Below are 21,747 nucleotides of genomic sequence, written 5' to 3' on the forward strand. Positions count from 1 at the left end.
ATGCGCGTGGATACAAAAACTTGAATGGAAACTTGCACACCTGTAAACCTTGAGCACACAAGACTTGTGCTTCCCTGACCGCTCTCCAGGCCGAGCTGGAGCCATTGAACACAGTGAGAGACTGTCATGGGTTGAGCAGTAGCAGTCATTTTTTCTCCTTCTTGTAGCTGGTGCAGTGCTGTGTTTTGACTTCTGGGCTGGGAACAGTTGCTTGATAGTGAGCATGTTTTGGGGGTGTTTTTGTTCAGGGCTTTTTTTCTGAGCACGTGCTCTGCTGGGGAGGAGGGGAGGCCGGGAGGAAGGAGAGACAGGACACCTGACCCAGGCTAGCCAATGAGGTATTCCATACCATAGCACGTGATGCCCAGGATGCATACTGGGAAAGAGAGAGGAGGAGGGGGGGAGCTCTGGAGGAAAATGGAGGAAGGAACACGCAGTGCTCGGCTGGGCAGAGTGGAGTGAGTTATGGGTCGGTGGCTGTATCATTATTCGCTTGTTATTGGCTGTATCATTATTATTGTGTTATGCCTTAGCTATTAAACCGTTCTTATCTCAATCCTTGGGGGCTACATTCCTTGGATTCTCCTTCCTAACTCTCCGGGAGCTGGGGGACTTGGTTTAAACCACGACAGAGACCAGAAGCAGGAATCAATACAGACATAATTTTATTATTAAAAAATTGTGCATTTGGACAAACAGCTTTCAGATACAACCACCCCTCATCCCACTTAATGCAGAAAACACATGTCTGGAACCCAGACATCTGGTATTTCTAATGCCACATATCATGAACTCCCAAGACTGTGCTCGTACTAACCACCTGCATTCGACTATGTGACAAGAGCCCAAAGGCAGGTCCACCCTATTGCTGGCTCTAACTGATCCTAGAAAGAACTAGCCTCCCTCTTCCAAGGCATTATTTTTGCTGAAGAGTTGTCATTGCTATCTTTTAAGCAAAAAAGCCTCTGAAAATCAACATGTGGGACATAAACTGATTTTTTTTCATTAAAAAAGTAATCAAAGAAGAATTTTAATGAGATTTTGTTTTTCCAGATGTTCATGGGAAAACAAGGCTATTTCTCTACTACTGTAAAAACAACATTGTGGCTGGTTGTCTTGTCCAGAGGCTAACTGACACTCTGGCCACAACCCTATTGAACCTTTGCTACCTGGGCAGCACCAGATTCAGCACCCAGGCATGGCACTGATTGACTTTCTGGTATAGATAGAGCTGCTGTGTCCCAGATACCTCCTTCCTTAGAAATGATACCCAATGAGCTTTAAAGTGGAGGGGGAGGCACCACTGATGGTTTACATACTATGGGAAACAGAGGACTGAACTCAGCTCCAGAGCCCCAGTTCCCCAGCCCCACGTGGCTATGAACATCTTCATGATGTTAATTTGTTCCTCCTGTGGAGGCAGAAGAATTATTTGTCTTCTCTGCATTGACCCAAGTCTTGATGCCTCATTGCATCTTCCCAGGCATGGCAGAGTCTCATTAGATTCTGGTTCACACCACGTATGAGAACAAAGACATGGGGCCACCACTCAGCCTCCTGAGAGAGGCATCCTGTGGGTTCACACATGCACACACACAAGAACTTATGCACACATACAGTTTACAGACACAGTCAGGTACAGGCACGTCAACACAGCCACACAGCTTTCAGCTCAGTGCTGACTTGCATCTCCTGCTCATCCCCAGGGCTTGGGCTGGTGCTGCGTGGACACAGTCACGTTCACCCAGCTGCAGAGCACTCTGCTTGGGCACGTGGAGGGGAGCAGAGCTGGGCTGGGGCGATGGGTTGAGAGATTGTACCACTCTGATATGGTCAGGAGTGGTGCTGGCACAGGAGGAAGAGCCTAGAGGCATCCAGGCTTGGTCTAGTCAGACTGCTTTGGGTGCCAGGTGCCCCAAGACCTCTTGAGTCCCTGCCCTTGCTGGGCTGCACCACGGGTGTCTCTGCCCTCTGTGCCATGCAGAGGAAAGTGTGCAGCTATGTGCACAAAAGGCAAAACTCTATCTCTTCCATCTGACATCCTGCCAAGCAGGGAGGGTATCCCGTGGGTTTGCTGCAGGTTCAAAGCTCATTGCAGCGATATTTCTCCCTTTATCTTTATAGTCACACCTTATGCTCACCACAGAAAAGTCCCTTTTCTCCTCTCCTGATGGATGTGTGCTGCTACAGAGGATCCAGGATTTGCTGGTGCTGCTGTTGTGGTAACGTCAGCCTGGAGTGATTTCTCTCATATGAGATGTCTTGGACGTAAGTTACCTCCTTTGTCTTACTGCAGGGGTAACCACATGGTGTCCTGTGGCCACTGCTGACAACAAGATCATAATCATATATTGCTCTGGTTATAACTTCTAGGGCACACAAGCTACTTCTGGCTGGCTGGAGTCTCTATACAAATGTGTCCATGATCTGTCCATAATCTATACCACAGGCAAAATGAAGCTACAGTACATTGAACTCAATGGAGCAAGTCAACAAACATCTTCTCACCACTTCTTGGGGCTGCATACCATTTTACCCACCGTCCCTTCCCTGCTGGGAGGGCTCCTTTCCACTGGTAATCAGCTTCCACCTGAAATAGCCGCATGGACCCTGTGCTTGGGCCAGCAGAGGCTGAGGATTGTTGCCTAAGGTGACATCCATGGAGGAGAGTGATTTATTTTCTGAAGAAGCAGCTCTAGCCTGGGGGAAGGTGAAGGGGAAAGCAAAAGGGGTTTTGCTTTACTTTGTGGTTGATCTTTGACTCCCTCCTTTGATTTTTGGCTACAACCAACCACACTGGAGCTGCATCGTCTTAGTAACTGTGTGGGGAAGAGAAGGAGAACGGACTTTGCAAAGGAGCAGGCTAACTGCACATCTTGGGTTCAGATGCTCCCAACACTTCCCTCATACAGGATTTATCTCCCCAATGAGCATCGCTGGGCCATCCCATTGTGCAGCTCCACTGCTCTACCCTGTCACCAAGAACCAGCTGTGTGTACCCTGTTTTCTCCTGTTCCTTCTGCTCCTCTTTGGCTTCTTTTCACCCAGCCGCCAGGCAGAGAGAGCCCTGGTCCTGCCCAGTCCTCTCTTTCTCCCCCATCCTTCCCTCTCCTTCCCTCCTTCAGCACAGCGAGAACCGCCGGGAGTTGATGTTCATCTTGGTGACCCCGATGAGCTTGAGCGGCGTGGAGAGGCTGAAGGAGCTCACGAGGGGGAAGTCACAGAAGAGGTCAGCGAGCTCGTCCCTCTCCTCCAGCTCGTACGTGGCATCGTTGAGCATGCGCTGGTGGAGGTGGCAGGTCTGCTCGATCTTCAGCTTGTTGATGTCGCTGCGGAGCCGCATGAGCTGCCTCGCCAGCTGCTGGTCCTGCAGGCGCATTTCTGCCTGGAACACAAGACGGAGGGTGGGGAGGGAAGAGGGTATTGGCAAGGGAGCATCAAATCTGGTCATCCTGATACCATGCGATCAGCTCCCAGACAGCAGCTGCACTAAATCACTGGAAATGAAACTCTGCGCGAGAGGCTACACCATTGGGAAGAACTGGGAGGGAGATAAGCATCTTCCAAGCCAGCAGTGCATCCCAGTCATGTACCAGCTCAGGATGGTGAATTTTTAACTTTCCGGAAGTCTGTGCCTGCTCAGGTTTTTCAGGAGTTAAAGCCAGCCATGCCAAGGCTGTTGGTGTGGGTATCTGTCAGAGCAGGCTCCAGAGCTTCCACCTCAACCTTAAGCAAAGCTTAAATTAATTTTGCCCATAAGGGAGCAGCCACAGAGAGAAGGAGCAATTAGAGGTGGAAAGAACCAATTAAACAAACCCCAGAGAACTCATCCCCAAATACTTGGCCGGTATTTCCAGCCTGCATAAATCAGGGCTGGTTCATGACAGCCGGGAACATAGGCCTCCATATCCCCCATGGCTAAAATCTGAAGGAGCTCTTGGGATGGGACATCCACAGTTCCACATGGGAGTGAGAACAACTATCCTGCAGGCTAATGAGCTAAGTGTTTTGGAGGGATTTTTCCTCCCTTGGCACCTACCTTTGGAAGGTGGAAGATTCAGAAGTGATGAAAGAAAAGAGCTTGGGGTTTGTTTGTTTTTTAATTTCAACTTATAATAAAGCTGAAAATTCATGGCCACAGGACACGGGGAGTGGTGATGGAAAGAGGTGAATGCTTGTTGCAAGAATCAGCCTTTGTATAGGGAACAGAAGCAGGCAGAGCTGGAACAGCAGATGCCAAAAGCACAATCCCCACTTCTCACCCCATACCCTTCCCCACAGAAAAGCATAAGCCACGTAAGCTGCAAACAAAAGAAGGTGCTCTGAGCAAACCTTGTGGCTTAAATCTCTCTGTAACTGCTGGAAACAAGGAGGGGAAAAGCCTGGAATGCAGTCCTACATCTCCCCTAATGTGATATCCTACCTCTTTCCCTGGTGTTGCCTCTACCTCAGGACATGAACTGGCACTGGAAGAAGCCTCTTGGAAGAAGGATCCTGATTTTTATTTGTGGGTTTGTTATCTTTTTCCTCCTGGTGGCTTCCTGGGTAAGTCCTGTCCTCGCTGACTTCTCAGTGCATGAGATGATGCCCTGAGCTCACCTCAAGCTGCACAGTGGAGCTGCCCTGAAGCCAAATCCATCATTTACGTCACTCCTTTGACTTGCATCACTGATTTCTCAGCTCACTGTCGTTTGAATGAGAAGCTCAGGAACAGACCCAGACTACATCTATATTCATATATTAATTTAATATATTTAATATATTTAATAATCTTTAATATATTTTATATTATTTAATTATATATTGAACGTTATTTAATATGTTAAATAATACATTGCAACAAAGTCTTCCTCTCTGCTCAATTGTGAGCAAGGTCCTGGCATCTTCTGAGCTGAGGCCAGCTCTCACAATCCCAAGCTATTCCCCACAGGCACTCTTTAGGAGTTAACACAGAGGGATTCATCCTCAGCAGGCATTTGGGTTACAGCCCCTTGTCTGGATTTTGATGGTGTGGATTCAGTCAGACCATACCAGTTGCCTCCAGGCACAAAAGCAAACTGTTTAGTTTACAAGTACAGATGTAGCTCTAGGGGTTGGGGGTAAATTTATTCCTGATCTGGTGACTCATACATAAAGCTGCAGAAGGGAAGGGAGGAGGGAAAATTCCCCTTGAGAGGCTCCACAGGTGGCTCTGGTATTTCTGCATGAGACTTTTCTGATGCCTGATGCATGGGCTGCTACAACAAGGATGTGAACCACAGCAATCTCAGGATTGCTTTAGCTTGTGGCATAATCCCTCCTCCTCCAGGCAATGCCTCCAAAGACATTTGAATCACCCCTTGCAACATTTACAGTCTCACAGCAAGGGGAAGCAGCCACCTTAGGATGTTGAAAAGCTTGGAGGGAAGCTTGGCTCTGCTCCAGCTGTTTTCTGCAGCTGTCAGGAAGCCCTTTGCAATGCTGTGCTCAGAGCCTGTGCTGAGAGCTGATGTGTGTATAGTGAAAATTAACCCAAGCACAGCTTTTCTCAGTCCTGGACCATGGAAACATCCTGGAGGACCTTGTCTAGTGCTCTCAGCCAGCGACTGGATTCCAGCTTAGTTGCCTGGAGAGGATACGGTCATCTTTTTACCAGTCCCTGAGTGAATCTCTTTTTCCATCTTAGGGAATCTCAAACCATTGGCAGAGTTGTGGCCATTTGCCTCCTTCAAAACACCACTATTTCCTTGTGGACTTCATAGCCTGTGCCCTCAGCAGAGCAACACCACTGGGCAGGTTTTAATTCTCCCATCTCAGTTGCAATGGAAAGAAAAACTTCCTTACTTTGTTGATATTTTTCCCTGTTTCACAACCACTGCTGCACCTTGACATTTTATCAGGAAGGCGATCGTGAGCATTATTGAACTGGCCCTTGGTCGTTCTTTCTTGTCAGTTTATCAAGATACATAAGAAATGTCAACAAATGCTTTCAAGAATGTGGAATTGAAAAAGGCATCACTGCCACAAAGGGTTTAAAAATTAATTACGAGGCCATTATGGAGAGGGATGTGAGTTGGTGGTTGCTGTTTTTCCCTCGTGAGCCAGTTTTCCACTTTTTGACCTGTTGCTGCTTCCCCTGTCTTTTGAGGAAGCTGTCTTGGTTTCATGCAAGCTGGTAGTAGAAATCCCCCCAGGACATGTCCTTTGGGTGCTCAGTCTCCACTCACGCTTCCTTCTTTCCATCAGACTTGCTCATCCTGACATCTACTGAGCCAGCCACATGGCCTGCAGGCCTACCTGTAGGGTGGGAGTAACATGGCATAGAGCAAACCCACCACCCATCTACACTGATCATCTAAGCTGTGACACTGTCTCGGATACAGCCATCTCTGTCTGTGCTTCTGGCTGAATGAGGAAGCAAGGTTGACCAGTCAGATGTGCACTATCAGCCTCTCACTCTTCCCACTCATCACTGGGGCTTGGCTTGAGATGCAAACCCCTGTGCCCCCTCCATGGACTTGTCCCATTAAACTTTGCTTTGTTCAAAACCACCCAGAATATTAGCATAATTTGGGTCAGAATCCAGAAATCCTCATTCTTCTTCTCTTTCTCAGAGGCTCCACAGGAATACCAGAAACATTCAATCTGTCCCATGCTGAGGAGCCAGCCATCGCTAGGAATTATGAATGATCACTTTTTGAAAGGAGCACTATCCGGTCAGCAGAGCTCCACAAAGAAATAATGAGATTACAGGGCCTGCATCACGGGAAGCCATCGGGTTTTCAGTTTACACAGTTCATCTACAGGGCCAGTCACCACAAAGTAACTCAATGAACCAGTTAATCTGTATGGGATGACAGCATGATCCCACACACTCTGTGTCATGTCCAAGGGAGCACCCAGCAGAAGCCATGCGTTTTGCTTCCTTCAAGTCTCACGTGCCAAATAAAGGAAGAACCTTAGGTATGTCTTGCTCACACCAACCACTTTTTAACCCAGGCAAAGAGCTGCCTTCCATATGCATGATTGGAGCATGCTGTTGGGATGGACAGGCTGCCAGTTTCAGGTCCTTCCTGGAAGAGGAGCTACTGCGACTAATAGACTGAATCACAAAGCTGGACCATAGGGTATTATGAACCCACAAAGGATTTTTTGTTTGGAATGAGCCTCTGAGTCATCCAGGGATGTTCAATATGGGGAAGGGAGAGAAGAGACAGGGATGCATCCTTGCCTGTTCAGTGTCGGTAACCTAGTCCAGATTTGTCTTCAAGTTTGCCTTATCTATATGGTCAGACAGGAAGAACCATTGCCAGTGGTCCCCCTATGGGGGGAGTATCAGCAGAGAGCAAATACCCCATGACACGAACATGTGGAGCTCCTTGCGACCTCTTCCCAAAAGAGAAGTGTCCCATGGACAAAGTCCTAGTCTGTGGTCCATGAAGCTCTGTAGGTAAGTGGCTGCTCCCATGGAGCTAGTCCTTTTGATTTCCAAAAGATCAAACACTTAAATCTAACCTGGTGTTTTCCAAACTGCGTGCAGCCACTTGGATTCAAGCATGGAGAAGCACTGGCCTGTTATTAGGCCCTTACCAAACACTTCAGAGAAGTCAGTTAAGTGTGTGTTTTGATCTGAGGCTTCATCTTCAGAGGTGCTTAGATGCTACCCTGCTATGGCTAATTTTATATACTCATGCCTTTGTGCTGCAACCCAGAGACCCAGACGAGGTATCTCATCTCCTTTATTGCAGGGTTACTGGACCCTGGCACAGGGTGCCCAGAGAAGCTGTGGCTGCCCCATCAGTGGCAGTGTTCAAGGCCAGGCTGGAGGAGGCTTGGTCTAGTGGAAGGTGTCCCTGCCCATGGCAGGAGAGGTGGAACTGGATGAGTGTTGAGGTCGATTCTGACCCAAATTATTCAGTGTTCTATGAACTTAGCAGAGATGACCTCACTCTGGTCCTTTCATTGTCTTAAATACAAATACAGACAAATCCTTCATGGATCTGCTATGTAACAAAGGATTCCCAACACAGGACAGTCTCCATCACTATATCCATGCCCTAAGCTCATTCTACTATTCACCTCCCAACAACCACAGAGAAATCTGCTGTGAGGCTCATGTCAGCATTATTTTGGTGCTGCATCATTGTTTAAATTCATTTAAGTACTTATTCAGGCAATATCAGTACCCCAAAAGGAGATAATAGTGATTCATACTTCATATTAAGTGTCTGATGAACAGGGCACGGGTGTTCTGTTTTTTCCAGGAGAATGCAGCAGGCATTTGTGTCCCTTTTCAAGAGTCTTCCCTGCATTCTGGCTCACACACCTCAGATTTCAATGCCAAACACTGGTGAATTTGAGATGGAAAACGTATTTTCCTACTGGGACAAAGTCAGAACTGTTCCAAGATGTCCCAGTTCACAGCTTTGTTCTTTAACCACATTTAAGAGAAAGAAGACTTTGAAGGCTTAATTTTAGAACTCGTAAAAACTGTCAAATTTCAAGAACAAAGAGGAAAGTGGAGTCCGACCACTCTGATCCTTGGGTCTGTCACCATGCCCTGGCTGGCAATGGCTCTACTTTCAGCATTGATGAAGAGCAGCCACACTTAACGGTGGAAAGGCAAACACAAAGGCAAAGAAGAGGAGTTGTGGAGGGAAGTGCTGCAGCCCTGGGGCAGTTCAGCACATGCTGAGTGCTGCAATTTGCTCCTACACCTACACAGAGCCTCTCAGCGCAAAAACAAGAGCAGGAATTTGTATGGCTGAATAAATCAGCCTCTCAGGGCCAGATTCTCAGCAGGCCCCATCTGATGCGCCTGGCTGGAGCTCAGTGGACATATGTCAGTCCTATAAAGCAGGGCCAGGACTTGATGTGCAGAATCAGGTCCTGGGACAGGTCATGTGGGGTGAAAGACCAAGAAAAGCAGATGCACAGTAAGACCTTGGGTTTGTCCTTCACTTCTGAACGTGAGGAGCCTCAACCTGCCAAAAGCCGAATCCGAGTAGACCCTACAGACATGGAGGCAAATTCCTTGCAGCATGGAATCATAGAACTGTAGAGCACCAGGTTGGAAGGGAGCTCAGGGGCCATCTGGTCGAACCTTCCAGGCAAAGCATGACCTAGAGTAGATTATATGTTTTGTGTGGGATGGGAGTAATGCTTCAGATTTAACAGGTAACTTTAATTTTGAAGCTATGAACTCCTGTACTATTAATTCACCACACAAGTAACCCATGCCATAGCCTGTTCTATACCACCCTGGCCAGGGACATGCATGGGCATACACATACTACTGAAGTCACTTTGCCACCTCTACTGATTTTGGCTGGGATAGAGTTAATTCCAAAATTGGGTGGTCCCGTACAAACTGCCTGTTGGGAACAGTCCCCAGCATGTGCAGACTCCTGAGGCTCTAACTACTTGGCCGGGTGCTATCTGGTACAAGCCAAAACCATGCTGGGGCCATGCTATTGAAACAACCCAGCCTAAACACGCTGGTAGCTGTGGTGAGGGTTGCACAGCATGAGTGATGGAGCTGCACACATTCACTAAGGACACTGGCTGGTGCTCTTCTTTCCTGGATAGAAATCTCTACATTCACCAGCTTTTGCCATTTCATTGGATAGATGAATCCTGCATTTCCCAAATTGACTTCTCATGAAGGACTGTGTAGAGTGGGGAAGGATTCACCCTGTAGCAGAGGACAGCATGACAGAAGCAGATTTCACCTCAGTTATGAATCCTGGATCATTTAGGATAACCTTCAGAAAGCTGCCCAGGATACTCTACACTTGCTTGGGTTGCGTGGTGCTCCCAGGTCTATGGTCTCCTATGTTAAATCAGACCAGAAGGATTGATCTCCTGCTTAGGGTGACCTTACCCAAGCTGTGGAGTGCTGGTGTCCTGCCTGGCTGCCCCAGGCAGGGTGCTGTCTGAGGGATGGTGCCCTTTCTGGCCTTTATTCCTGCCTTAAATAAATACATGCACTTAGGTATAACCATATCCTTCTATGAAGCCTTCCTGACAGCTTTATTATCACAATATGTGGATAAACAAGGAAAAATCCTGGCGGTGTTGGAATGTGTGGAAGCTTGTTCAGTTATTTGCAAAGAAACTGGGTTTCACCATTGAAATGTAATGTGAAATGCATCCTTTTGTTCCAGCCTCCTGTGATGCACTGGCCTCGCTGTGTTCTTGCTGTTCGCTGGCAGCTCTTACCCAACAATAGTGCCTCCAACATAACTATTTAGCTGTGTGGTCAGTCAAATACATGCTCCCTTTTCTGGGGAAATTATTCTAAATTACAGAAGTCATATCCAGATCCAGAACAGACTGGTATAATTATGAGGCAAGAAAATAGAAAGTGAGGAACAATTAGGGTTTGCTTTGCCCTTTTTCTTCTTTAATTTAAAGTTTCAGTTTTCGTCAGACAGTGGTTTATATACCACACCCCAGTCAAAAGGGTAGAATCAGACTCTGAGACAATTTATACTTCCATCATGGGCAGAAACTGAAAGAACAAATCTCTTTAAATCCAGGGCTCTGAGAAGGAAAATTCGCTTCTTACTGTCTGGGCATCTTGAGGTTTGGGGTTTATATCAAGTGTGCTGCGAATTTAAGATTGCATCAGCGATGCAAACATGGGCCCAGATTCAGGTCTCAGGTCTGGAGATGAGATTCTCCAGAGTGCTGAGTGATTTTTAGGAGATCAGCCCAAAACTCTTCGTAATAGCCCTGGATTCCTGACAGCACTGCAGCTGCCTTCGGAAAGCCACGGTTCTGAGAAACAGCTCAAACCCCACAACTGTGACATCCTGAACCACCTCTGTAAATAACTTCTCCAGAGACCAATCTAGCTAGGTGAATACAGTAGGAGCACCAAAAAGGTGAAAATAAATATTATCTGGAACAAAAGCTGCAAAACTATTACTCACTGTCATGCACAAGAAGTTTTCCTCAAAGACTTTCAGTGCTTATCACAAGCAAAACGTGCACAGGAACGTTTTCACAAGTGCATCTGAACTGCAAGTGATGTCCCAGCCCCTGGGGATGCTGCTGCAAATGATGCCACTGTCAATACAGTTGGAAATGCTGGTAGAACTCACAGGTAAGCTTCCAATTAGCCATCAGAAACAAACACCAGAGTTTTGTCCAGTTATGTGGGCCAAACAATAAAGACTTTTCATTCCAGTGAGGAAAAGGGAAGGATCACTTGGAAGTGGGGTCTTCGTGTCTGCTTGCTCCTATACTTGGAGACTACTGGGACACATTCTCCAGCCTTGAAAGCAGCTGCCCTGATCCTGTCATGTTCATTCTATTGGCCTCCTGTGGCATTCAGAAAAGATGTGCTGTATCCACACTTCCTTCTGGGAATGATCCTTACACTGTGCTAACCCCTGAGCTGGGTTGGAAGCTGTTCCGGACAGCACTAGTTGGCCCGGGCCAGATTTGTGCCAAAGACCATGACAGATAGCAACACAACATCTAGAAGATTAATTACAGCACCCATGCTCTGGCTCTGTATGTTTCCCTAGCATAAGTGTAACATTTTTGTCTTCTCTTCCTCTCTGTGAAACTACAGACTCATAACTACAAGAAATAAACATATGTGTAAGATTGGATCCAAGGCTGGGATGGGAGGATGACAGAAATGTAGACCAGCTTCTAACAAAGCAGGAGCCAACAAACAATGAACCTGTAAAAGCTGAGATAAGGTTCTGGAATCATGCATACAGTGGAAAAAGGAATATTGACTGTTAGGTTTTACATGGTCATCACAAGGGGATGCCACAACAGTTTGGAACAAAAGGAAGCACTTGGTCTCACCGTGCAGAAATGACCTGGGGGAAGCACAAGAATTTATAGAGTGTTATGAGGTAAAGAAAAAAGGGGGAATTAGGCAAACACTCTGAGGTCAGATTCACTAATAATTGTTAAACACAGTGGTCAGCATACAGCCTCCCACTGAGGGAGTTCTTAAACCACAAGGTGCAAGGGCAGATCCAGGGGATGGATCTAGACATGCTTCCTCACCTACTACCCTGAAGAAGCACCTAAGTGTGATACCCACGGAAGAAGTGCTGTTACATCAGGACTGCCCATGTATCCATGCTGTATTCATACCTGTTGCATTCATTTGAGTGTTGAGATGTAATTAGAGAAGCAGGAGATGGGGCAAACTGCAAACAAGCCCTAACTAGTAAAAGCAACGGTTTCACCGAGGGATGCTGAGACTGGCTTAGCTCGTCTGAGGTTATGGATGCTCTGGCACTCATCTTTTCCCTTCTCTGTGGTGCTCCTGCCAGCCACAGAAAATGCAGTGACTGATTGTTGCCTTTTCACCTGGGCAGGTGAACAGGTAGGTAGGAACGGGGAGTCACTTGTTTCCTCATTCTTTATTTTCCCTCTTGATTAAGTGGGTGATATAAAAGGGGCAGGAAACCACTTACCAGTTCCTTCCTGAGCCACGTCAGAGCTTCATCGATGCTCTCAAAGCCACCTATTCTCCCTGAGGTAAGAGTCACCTTGTCCTGCGCAGGGCTCCCATTGAGGTGCAGCTGCACCTTCCTCAAGGGGACAGTCTCTCCCATGCCCTTTTTGGCTTCAGCCGTCTGTTCCTCCTCCTCTCCTGCTGGCTGAGGACTCTTCCATGCCTGCCCCTCCAGCTTTGCCTTCCACTCCAAGTAGGAAGGGCGCCTGGTTTCCAGTCTTAGCTTCTCTGTCAATGCCTTGAGGGTCCTCAGGTGGTCATCAGGAGGAGCAGCACTTCCAGAGCCAGCATCCATACTGTCCAGCACCTCTTCTATTTGGATTTTGGGTAGAGACATCCTCTCTGGGAGTCAAAAGGCATAGGGGTGGGCTGCAAAGGACCAGGGATAGGAAACCCTCAAGGTTTGACCAGGTATCACAGTGTCAAACACAGCTCCTCAGTGGACAGCCAGAGTAGTGGTAGCTCCCGCTCAAGCACCACGTCGGGCTTGGATGAACACCTAGAAGAAAAAGAGAGGGTTGGTTTCCCGTTTGAGAGGGAAAAGAGAGTGAGGAAAGCAATAGGAGGGAGTGAGGGCTTTGGGAGAGGCACAGTGCCAAGGTGCTCCTGGGGAGTGTTACCTCACCTCAGCTATCTGACTGCTTTTGGGGCAGGAACAGACAGGCTCTGGCTTTTAGGGAAGCTCTGGTTACCAACATCTCCAATCTTAACTTAGGGGGCCATGAAAGGGTTGCCAGGGAGGGCAGGACATATTCACACAACCAAACATCCTCAGAAGACAGCAATGGCTATTGCTGGGTGTTGAGGTGCCTGTGCACACTACTTTGCTGATTTCCTGGCTGGCAAACCTGCATGTTTCCATTTGGGCCAGATGAAGTTGGATTGAGCCCAGCAGAGGCCACAAAGATGCTCCAAGGGCTGACAAACCTTTCCTATGGAGACAGGCTGAGAGAGCTGCGCTTGTCCAGCCTGGAGAAGAGGGCTCCAGGGAGACCTCTGACCCTCCAGTCCTAAAGGGGCCCCCCATGTTTTACAAATCTGTGTTCAGGTTTAGGTTTGCTAAGACACCAAATTGCAGCCATAACATTCAACTCCTTCCTGTCAATCAGGATCAGAGCAGAATCATGTTCCCAGCCAAGTGTGGGAATAACCAGTCTGGATTCAGACGCCTGTGCTAAAGGAGACTTGAACTTGTGGTTTCCATCACTGGTCATGTCCAGTCTGCTCATGGAATGGTCCCAGTGGTCACCTTGAAAACACCCTGGTAGAGGACTAGCACAGAGGAGCCAGGAGCTTCTGCCCTGCTTCTCCTCCTGACAGCACGTATGGATTCAGGGAAGCCGTGCCCAAAGCTGCTCTACCAGACCATGGGACCTGCAGTGACAGAGGGCTCAATACCACAAGAGTTAAGCTCAGGCTGTTTCTGCATTCATTTGAGGGTAGGATCAGATAAGAGACTTTCTCAAGGTCGTATGCTCATCTATGGGTGAGCTAGGAATAGACCTGGAGCTCTAATCTACACGTTAAACACAAAACAAATACTTCTTTGAATGCTTGGTAACATGCCCAGAAAGACCAACCAGGACGTATGCATCTTTCTAGCAGGATGCACTAAACCACAGCACTGTGAGTTACTCAGCCATTCTTCTCCCTGCTATTTGCGCCCACAAAGACGCGTGTAACTCTGAAACCCAGACCATAATTACGCCTTTCGAACCTTTCCAGTAAGAAGATTCAATTTAAAATAAACACCAACAGAGAGCAAGATTTATCCCACAGTTGTGAGCAGGCACACGAGCCGAGCGAGGAGTTGATAACATACACACAGACAGTCTGGGGGTGGAGAATTAGTCATGTTGTGGTCTTGTTCCTGCTCTTACTTATGTTAATGAGAGTTGTACGGTGAGCGGGAGCAAACACAGATACTATATCTGGTTGAAGGCAACAGCTCTCATGCTTGTAGCAGCAACAGTTTTCCTTCTTCTGTTGGGAAACAGATTGTATTTGAGGGGAAAGCAGAGGGATGCCCTGTTGGAGGGTCAGGCCCTGCACCAGCTCTTGCAGGGATGCTCTGCAGAGCTGAGGACATGTTGATGAATTTCACTTGTCTCCAGCTCCAGCCTACAGAAATCAATAAGGGAAAACACCTAATGGCTTTAAACAACTTACCTCTGAGCTTTTTTTGGGACCATTGAGATGGAGATTGCTGGGGGTGGCCAAAACCAGCAGCCCAATAGGGTCTGCTGCAGCTCTAAGCTACAAGAGTTGGTAACTCCTTCCAAAGATTGTGTCGTTATTGCAAAGCTGACTTTTCCAAATGCCACAGCTACAAACCAGAGCCCTCACAAACTCTTCTGTGCCTGCAGCATGCATAAAATCCTCAGGGTGGAAAAGACTCCTGCTGTTTGAGCCCTGGGTACAGCTCAATTAGCATTTATAGCATGGACCATAAAAACAGGACTCCAGTTTGGAGCATCCCTTTTGTCACAATGCCACTGCCATCTCCTCTTCCCCAGTAGCTTTGGAAGAGCATCCCAGCAGCTTTGGAGGGAGTTGTTTTTTCTATCCTAACAGCAGCATCAATTCAACCCATCCTTCACCTCCTCCCCAGTGTAACAGGAAACTTCTCACTCACTCTGTAGGGACATCCCTAAATAGTCATGACTGTTCCCCAGCCTTTCCAAACTCAAAAACCACAGAAAGGAGTGGCTCTAATTTCCTATCAATACCTTGGACTTGGGACAAAGACCTCCTGTGGAGAAAGAGATGTGAAAGTGGTAAGCGTGTGAAAAGTGTCTGTATGCAAGGCTGTAATACAAACCTGTTTGCTGCCTGGGAGCTACCTAATTCCCAGGAACAAACCTGGCCTCTGGCTCAAACCAACAGACCCCAGTCTCCCTGACCCAGGTTCAGTTTCCCCCTAGGGTGGCCTGCAAGGGAATGTAAGTGATTAACCCTCGATTTATCTTTATCTCACTTGCCAGGCTTAGGAACATGTCTCATTAGCTTGGCACCAAAACAGGGTGAGGGTCTGCTCCCACCTCCCTAAGACCCTTTGCTCAGGCCCTTACATGAATCCTAGCAATATCAAAGGCACAGGACACATCAGGTCACTGCAATGACAGGAAAAACTTTCTTTCTTGGGTTAGGTTTCCATTGGCAAAGTCAGCTTAACTGACCTACCCTGCAAACTGTAATGCAAAGGGATTAGCAGAAGCACATGTCCAGGATGGAGGAATAACAGGATTGTCAACCTGGATTGTGTGTGAAGTTCTACCATGCCAAGACTCAGGGAGCTGGCATGCCCTGAGGCTTGGCTTTTGCATGGCTGCAGGTCAGCAGTGCAAATCCTGCTCTCTCCTACACCCAACACACCTTGTGAAGCTCACAGTGTGCCTTATCCTCTAAGAAACCAGGTCCAGCAGCACAATCTAATACCACAACTGCAGCCATTCCAATCCTGAAGCAGATGCAGACCTGTTCCATCCCACCCCTCTGATATGCCTTAGAGCAGGGGGTCAGGAGAGCCATGTGGACATCCCCTGACAAACCATGTATGATAGGGTAAGGAGGCAAGCAGAGGTATACAGGGGGGTAATTTTTCTCACTTTGTGTTATCATCACTGATGATGGAAAACAGTTAATTCAGATGCTGCTTGCTGTCAAAAGGGAGATTGTACAAAATGATGCCTTTTACCCTGCGGGGGCTCTGTGTGCCTGAGAAGTTTTATACATCTGTACCTTCCCCATCAGCTCTGTGCCCTGGTCAGCTTTGCACATAAGGTATTCATGAAGCAGCACTGATTGCTGTGAACTGGGCTAGTGCAGCACAGGTACAGCCTGCTAAATTCAAGGCTATAAGTAAGGGCACACAGTACTTTGGAAGGTCACACTCTGGGGAAGTCTAGGAGAAGAAAGGAGAAATAAAGGAGAAGAAACACACAGGATGGAAATAGGAGGGATAAAGCAGAATAAATCAACCAGCCAAGGTAGAGGTGTGGGGAGCAAATTATTCTTCTCCCTTCACTATTCCTGGTGGACTTCAGCTTACTGCAACACCATTTTTTACTGCAGAGGAAGAGCAGTGATTGTAAGAGTCTATATTACACTGCTCATCAAGCTTCCAAGAAGAAAATAGCCCCAGTATGAGACAAAGCCCAGGCTGAGGGAAGCCCTTTTGTAGGGTGAAGAGGTGCCCATGGGTGACACCTATGGCATGGGGTAAACAGAGCAGCCTGTTCACCAGGGTACATGGTTCAGCCTGTTAATGACCTTCAAAAAGCACTTCAGCCCCTTTTATGCCTCAGTTTCCTCTCACTGAGTAGGCAATTTATGCAATTGGTCTTCAAGGGAAAAGCTCTGGGGATCTTCAGAGATCTATAGAATTCATCTCTGGTATCTTGAGGTCTCCCCATCTCATCTGAGTGCCCATGGTTTTGCTGTAATTGGTACAGGGACACCCTCTATAACCCATGAAGTTTGGGATGCAGTTTCCCTGACCATTTGCAGGCATCTGCTCCAAGGGTTTGCATCCTGGAATAGAAAACCCTAGAGTAAATTACACCTGCTTAACATCATCATCGAGCTCTGCAGGTCCCAGTGGGTGAGGAGCACCCTGCATTGGAAACAGTGGGATGAAGAAATACCTGGATGGACCAAGAGGTGCAGGGATGGTACATGGAATGCATAGGCCATGCAGAGAGAGCAGTGTTTGCTTTCCTTCTCAGCACAACAAGAAGACAGACAGGAATGGGGTGGGGAGAGCTGACCCGCTGAAGGTCTGCAGCAGGTTGCCAGTGGGGCAGGGAGGAGGAGATGCCTGTTCAAGAAGGTTGCCATAGCAATGGAGTAAGGGAGGACTGGCTGCAGCACGGTGCTGGATGGAGGCTCCTGAGCATCCTCTGGGCAGCAGAGATACTGAGGCTCTGGGCAGCAGGTGAGAAGAGAGACATGTCTAGGTCAACAGTGCAGCTCCCTGGGGCTGGTGGTTCCCTTCTGGGGAGGCTGCACATGAATCATCCTTTCCCATGCTGAAATTACCTGGGAGAGAACTGCTGTGCTGTGTGGGCTCTGGTGAGCTCAGGCTTTTCCTCACCCTGGGGATCCTTGCCACAGCCCCCCAGGCACCATGGCTGCATCATGCTGCTGTGCACAAGGCACCTACAGAGACCAAGTAGCTCCCCCAGCCAGCCCACTGACTCAGAGGAGGGACAATCTTCCTGGGTTACATTATCCAGCACATGGCCACCCAATCCCTTTCTGTAGCACCTGAAACTGCTCCCGCAGAAAATGGATCTGGTTCCCAAATGCTTTTCTCACCTATCCCAAAGTGACCTTCAGCCTCCCTCCAAAAAGAGAAGACTCCAGCAGCCTAAAGATCTGCCTGATCCTGAAGCCAGGACCCCCTCCTGAAACGTGCTGTCAGGAACAGATGCTCTCTGCCTGCTCAGAATGGCTGGGGTAGGATGGAAGGGGGTCCATGTATAGCTGGAGAGGTTATGTCAGAGCCCTCAGTGCTCATCTGACACAGTGCCCATGGAGACCTCCTGGCCACACTCACGTGGGCTGTAAGCTTGTCCTTTCCTCTAGAGGCAGTACAATGGCACTGAAGGGACCAAGTTGAGCATCACAAGCATGGGTGTCTGATGACCCTACCTTCAGGCCTCCTTGCAGCGCTGCCTATGTTGGCTGTGTCCTTTCACATGCACACAGACCTGACTTCCAGCCTAATACCAGACAAAAACCCAGAGAGGAGACCAAGTCTATATCCCTGGGCTGATCCAGATTGTAATGCCCTTGCAGGGGTTTGGAGAGTTGGTCACAGAGGTGCTTCATGCAGGAGGCTGAGATAGGGGTACCGCACCTGGATTAATGGGCTCCTGAGTGCACCTGGATATTCCTGTCCATTTACTGCCATAAGCAAACCCCCATAAGATCTCCCAGACAGCTCAGATGCTAAGGTGAGAAGATGGGAAACATCCACTCCTGCTGCTTCAGCCCTTCGGATGTGCACATGGCATTCACAGATACATGGAGGAAAGAGGGAAGAAGTGGGGCTTTCCATTCACATATGACCTGGTGCGGGGAAGGGTTCACCCTGGCATGTCTTTTTGCCCAGATAACCTCCAGGAAGACCCCTAAGCACTGCAGTGCAGGGGAGAGTGCTGGGGGGCTGCAGAAAACCCACCAGCCTGACAATAGGAGCGGAGCAGAAGCACAGAGATAAGAGAGGACCAGTTTGCACTCCCTGCCCTCAGGTACTTCTCCCTGGCTAACCTCCAGCATCACTAGCAGATGATGAGCAGATGATGAAACAACCTGTTTCGATAAATACATCTGTACATTCCTGCCTACCTACATCTGATCTCTCCTGCGTCCCCTGCACAAATTCAAGCAGGCTCCTGGTGAGGAAGCAGGACTCAGATTGCTGCCTGCTTCAGATGGGCCCTAGCAGCTCCATTTTCAGACCAGCTCCACTCCCGCTTGGTCAGCATATTTCCATCAGTTGTGTTGAAACCCTGCACGAAGATGGGCACTGACAGATATTTGGCATTCCTATAAACCAGTTTTCCAAATGAGTGGGAAATATTTGCAGACTGGGAAGCTGGATGCAGTCAATGCTCTCAGCCCATCAGCCAAAACCAGGTATGATTATTCTTAGGGATTAAGCAGCAGCAGCAATGACAAGTTTACATGCTCTTGGCGAAGACACACCTCCCACTCCAGTCATCTGATAAAGCCTGTTGAGGTAAAGGGAGCTATGGATTATGGGCAAAGGTTGCTTCTTCATGCACTGCCCCAGGATCCTACCAGGTTTGGGAACCAATATTGGAGGTGGCACACCTAACCTGTCCTCAGAGATGTCCCTAAAGGACCCATGGCTTTGCATAGCCAGTTCCTTCCCTTCTTTTCCTGCCACCACAAGCACAGCCACATTTCAGCAAGGGAAGAGCAGACAGAGCAGGCAGGGATCTCTGCTGGTGCAGCCAGGGTAATGTGAAGGTCCTTGGGAATGAGCCAGGCCAGGCTCTCTTCCCACCTACTCTCTTCCCAGGAGACTAGCACAGGGAGCTGTTTTCCCCTGGATGCAGCATGGGAGGCAGAAGGGTGTGTTTCCAGAGGAAAAACAACACCTCTTTCTGCCTTTGCTGGGCTTCATTCTGCCTGGCACTGAGCTCCCCTTGCAAAGACAAGCGCCAGGGCCAGCTCCCATTGGAGACCCCCGGGCTCAAAGTTAAAGTGATCCAGGGAGCGAGGTCAGCCCTGCGGTGATCCCCTAATCCCCTTTACACGCTCCCTGTCCCATCCAATTACCCTCCTCGGTGGCTGCCCGAGCAGCGCTCACCCTGTGCTCAGCCCTGCCTTCTCCCCGTGCTGAGCTGCACTTTGTTATTTAACACGATTTAAGCGAGCCAGTTGCAGACAGGAAGCCTCGGGAAGGCTGCGTTACTGTACGGATGCTTATTTCTGCTTTTCCTTTCTGCAGTGTCCCTGCGATGTTTTGCAAACACCTAATGGCTGCGGAGCTATCGCAAGCCCGGAGCCAGGGAGAAGCCGGATCCCTCCCATTCTGCTTGATTTCTGTGTTGAACAGATCCCCCCATGAAGAGGTACCACTGCAATAGGCACTCAAAAGCAGGGGAGACCTAAGATGCAAATAACAGTGACAGCCCCGCTATGCTGAAATCATGGCTGGCACAGAGAAAACCCACAGCAGCCAAAACAGGCTTGTTCCCACTGGATAGTGGGGAGTGCATAGGATGCAGGAGATAAATAGACAAAGCCAAAGGAATCAACTGGACACAGCTCCTCACTGGAAACAAGGCACTTGGTTTTCAACCATTTTAACCCCCCTCTACTGAGGTCCCTGTTGTAGAAAAGCTCCGGAGGGCAGAGCAATACCAAATAACACAGAGAGCATCACAGTGAAATAGGGAGGGATCTCCTTTGCCCTGTGCGGGTCTCTGATACGGGAAAGGTGTCAGTGTGCACAGGCTGGGGGAGGCTGCAGGCTGCATGATGTGGGTGCAGCAGCGTGCATCGCACTGGGGTGTGCTGGTTGGGGCTGCACAAATGCTTGTGCTGGAAGGGTATTGTTTTGGCAAGTAGCCCCAGGCTGTTATAAAGGGCTCTGAAGAAGTTCTGGGTGGTTTGATTCCCCCACACACACACCAGCTCAGTGTTAACGTGAGCTGCAAGGGCCAGACCCGAGCAGGTGGAAACCTGCTCTGCTCAGCACACAGTGCCTGCTTCAAAATCCAAAGGTAGCTACGCCCTGGGAGGCCACCACGCTCCATCCCATTATGTCTGCCCTGCAAGAGCCAGCAAACCTGAACAGGGCTCTCGGGGAAGGGGCAGAGGGTGCAACAGGTGATTGTCCCGAAGCCAGGACAGACTCTTCCCTGTTACACCTCATCCACTGCAGGAAAATCCCCATGAAGGTGATGGGTACCCCCGCACTGCTCCCGGCTGGGAGCAAAATGTAAAAGCCTCAGCGTAAAGGAGGACTCTGCCCTGATTTCCAGCCAGTCCCGATCAACGGGAGCCACCATGCTGGCCATCTCCAGGGAATTTGGCAAGGCAGGAGGCTGTGATTGCGGGGGGAGCATGCAAGCCCCCAGCCCATCCATGCCGCAGCCAGCACTCCAGACCCCAGTGCTGAACTTCACGGTGCATGGGGTCCCATCACCCCCACGCCGTTGCTCCACAGGGACCCGGTCCGTGCTGCTACCCCTTTCCACGGGCAGAGGGTTCCCCTCTAGCACCGGGAATCCCCCATCCAGCTCCGGTGCTGGGCGCAGCGGGGTGTCCCCAGCGTGGCCGTGCTCCCCTCCAGCCGCAGCACAGCCAAGCTAACGCGAGCAACAAACTTACCGGGGCCGGAGTCAGAGGGAGGATGGCACGGACATCTTGGCTCCCTCCATGCGCCGCGGGTCTCCAAGTTGGTGTTTGCAGAGTGGTGCCACCAGTGCCTCCAGGAGACTGCCTCATCCTCCTCCCTGCCTCGCTTCAGGAATCTGTGTGTGCCTCTCTCCTCTCATTTAAGGGACTCTTTTTTCCCCCCCAGCGGTTGCGTCAGGCCTGTTGCCTGGAGACAGGCGAGCTATTCCAGTTTGAGCTTTTCAGTCCAGGGCTCCTCTCTCTCTTTCATTCATACCACCAAGCCCTCAACCTACCTCCCACCAAGCAATAACCCTGGAGAGACCTGAAAGGGAGGAGCTGCACAGCCTGGGTCCTAAACATCCTCCGACACCAGCACTCAAACACGGGAGGAG

General features: G+C 49.2%; 1 protein-coding gene across 1 annotated transcript; it reads right to left on the reverse strand.

The window, feature by feature from the left end:
- Positions 1-642: 642 nt before the first annotated feature.
- FAM167A (family with sequence similarity 167 member A) lies at positions 643-21,683 on the reverse strand. Its single transcript, XM_005146402.3, has 3 exons — positions 21,347-21,683; positions 12,432-12,971; positions 643-3,385 (listed from the first exon to the last, which is right to left on the reverse strand). Exons 2-3 carry the CDS (start codon positions 12,807-12,809, stop codon positions 3,122-3,124), a joined length of 642 nt encoding a protein of 213 aa, XP_005146459.2. The 5' UTR covers positions 12,810-12,971; positions 21,347-21,683; the 3' UTR covers positions 643-3,121.
- Between the last annotated feature and the right edge of the window lie 64 nt (positions 21,684-21,747).

The sequence above is a fragment of the Melopsittacus undulatus genome, chromosome 3 (genome assembly GCF_012275295.1).
Source record: "Melopsittacus undulatus isolate bMelUnd1 chromosome 3, bMelUnd1.mat.Z, whole genome shotgun sequence".
NCBI lineage: Eukaryota > Metazoa > Chordata > Aves > Psittaciformes > Psittaculidae > Melopsittacus > Melopsittacus undulatus.

What these genes read in the sequence shown, in the direction of transcription:
- FAM167A (XM_005146402.3), bottom strand. Translation starts at nt 12,809, where the DNA reads ATGTCTCTACCCAAAATCCAAATAGAAGAGGTGCTGGACAGTATGGAT. An exon ending in CGTGGCTCAGGAAGGAACTG is followed by an intron (nt 3,386 to 12,431) that starts GTAAGTGGTTTC and finishes CTTGTGTTCCAG; the next exon opens with GCAGAAATGCGCCTGCAGGA.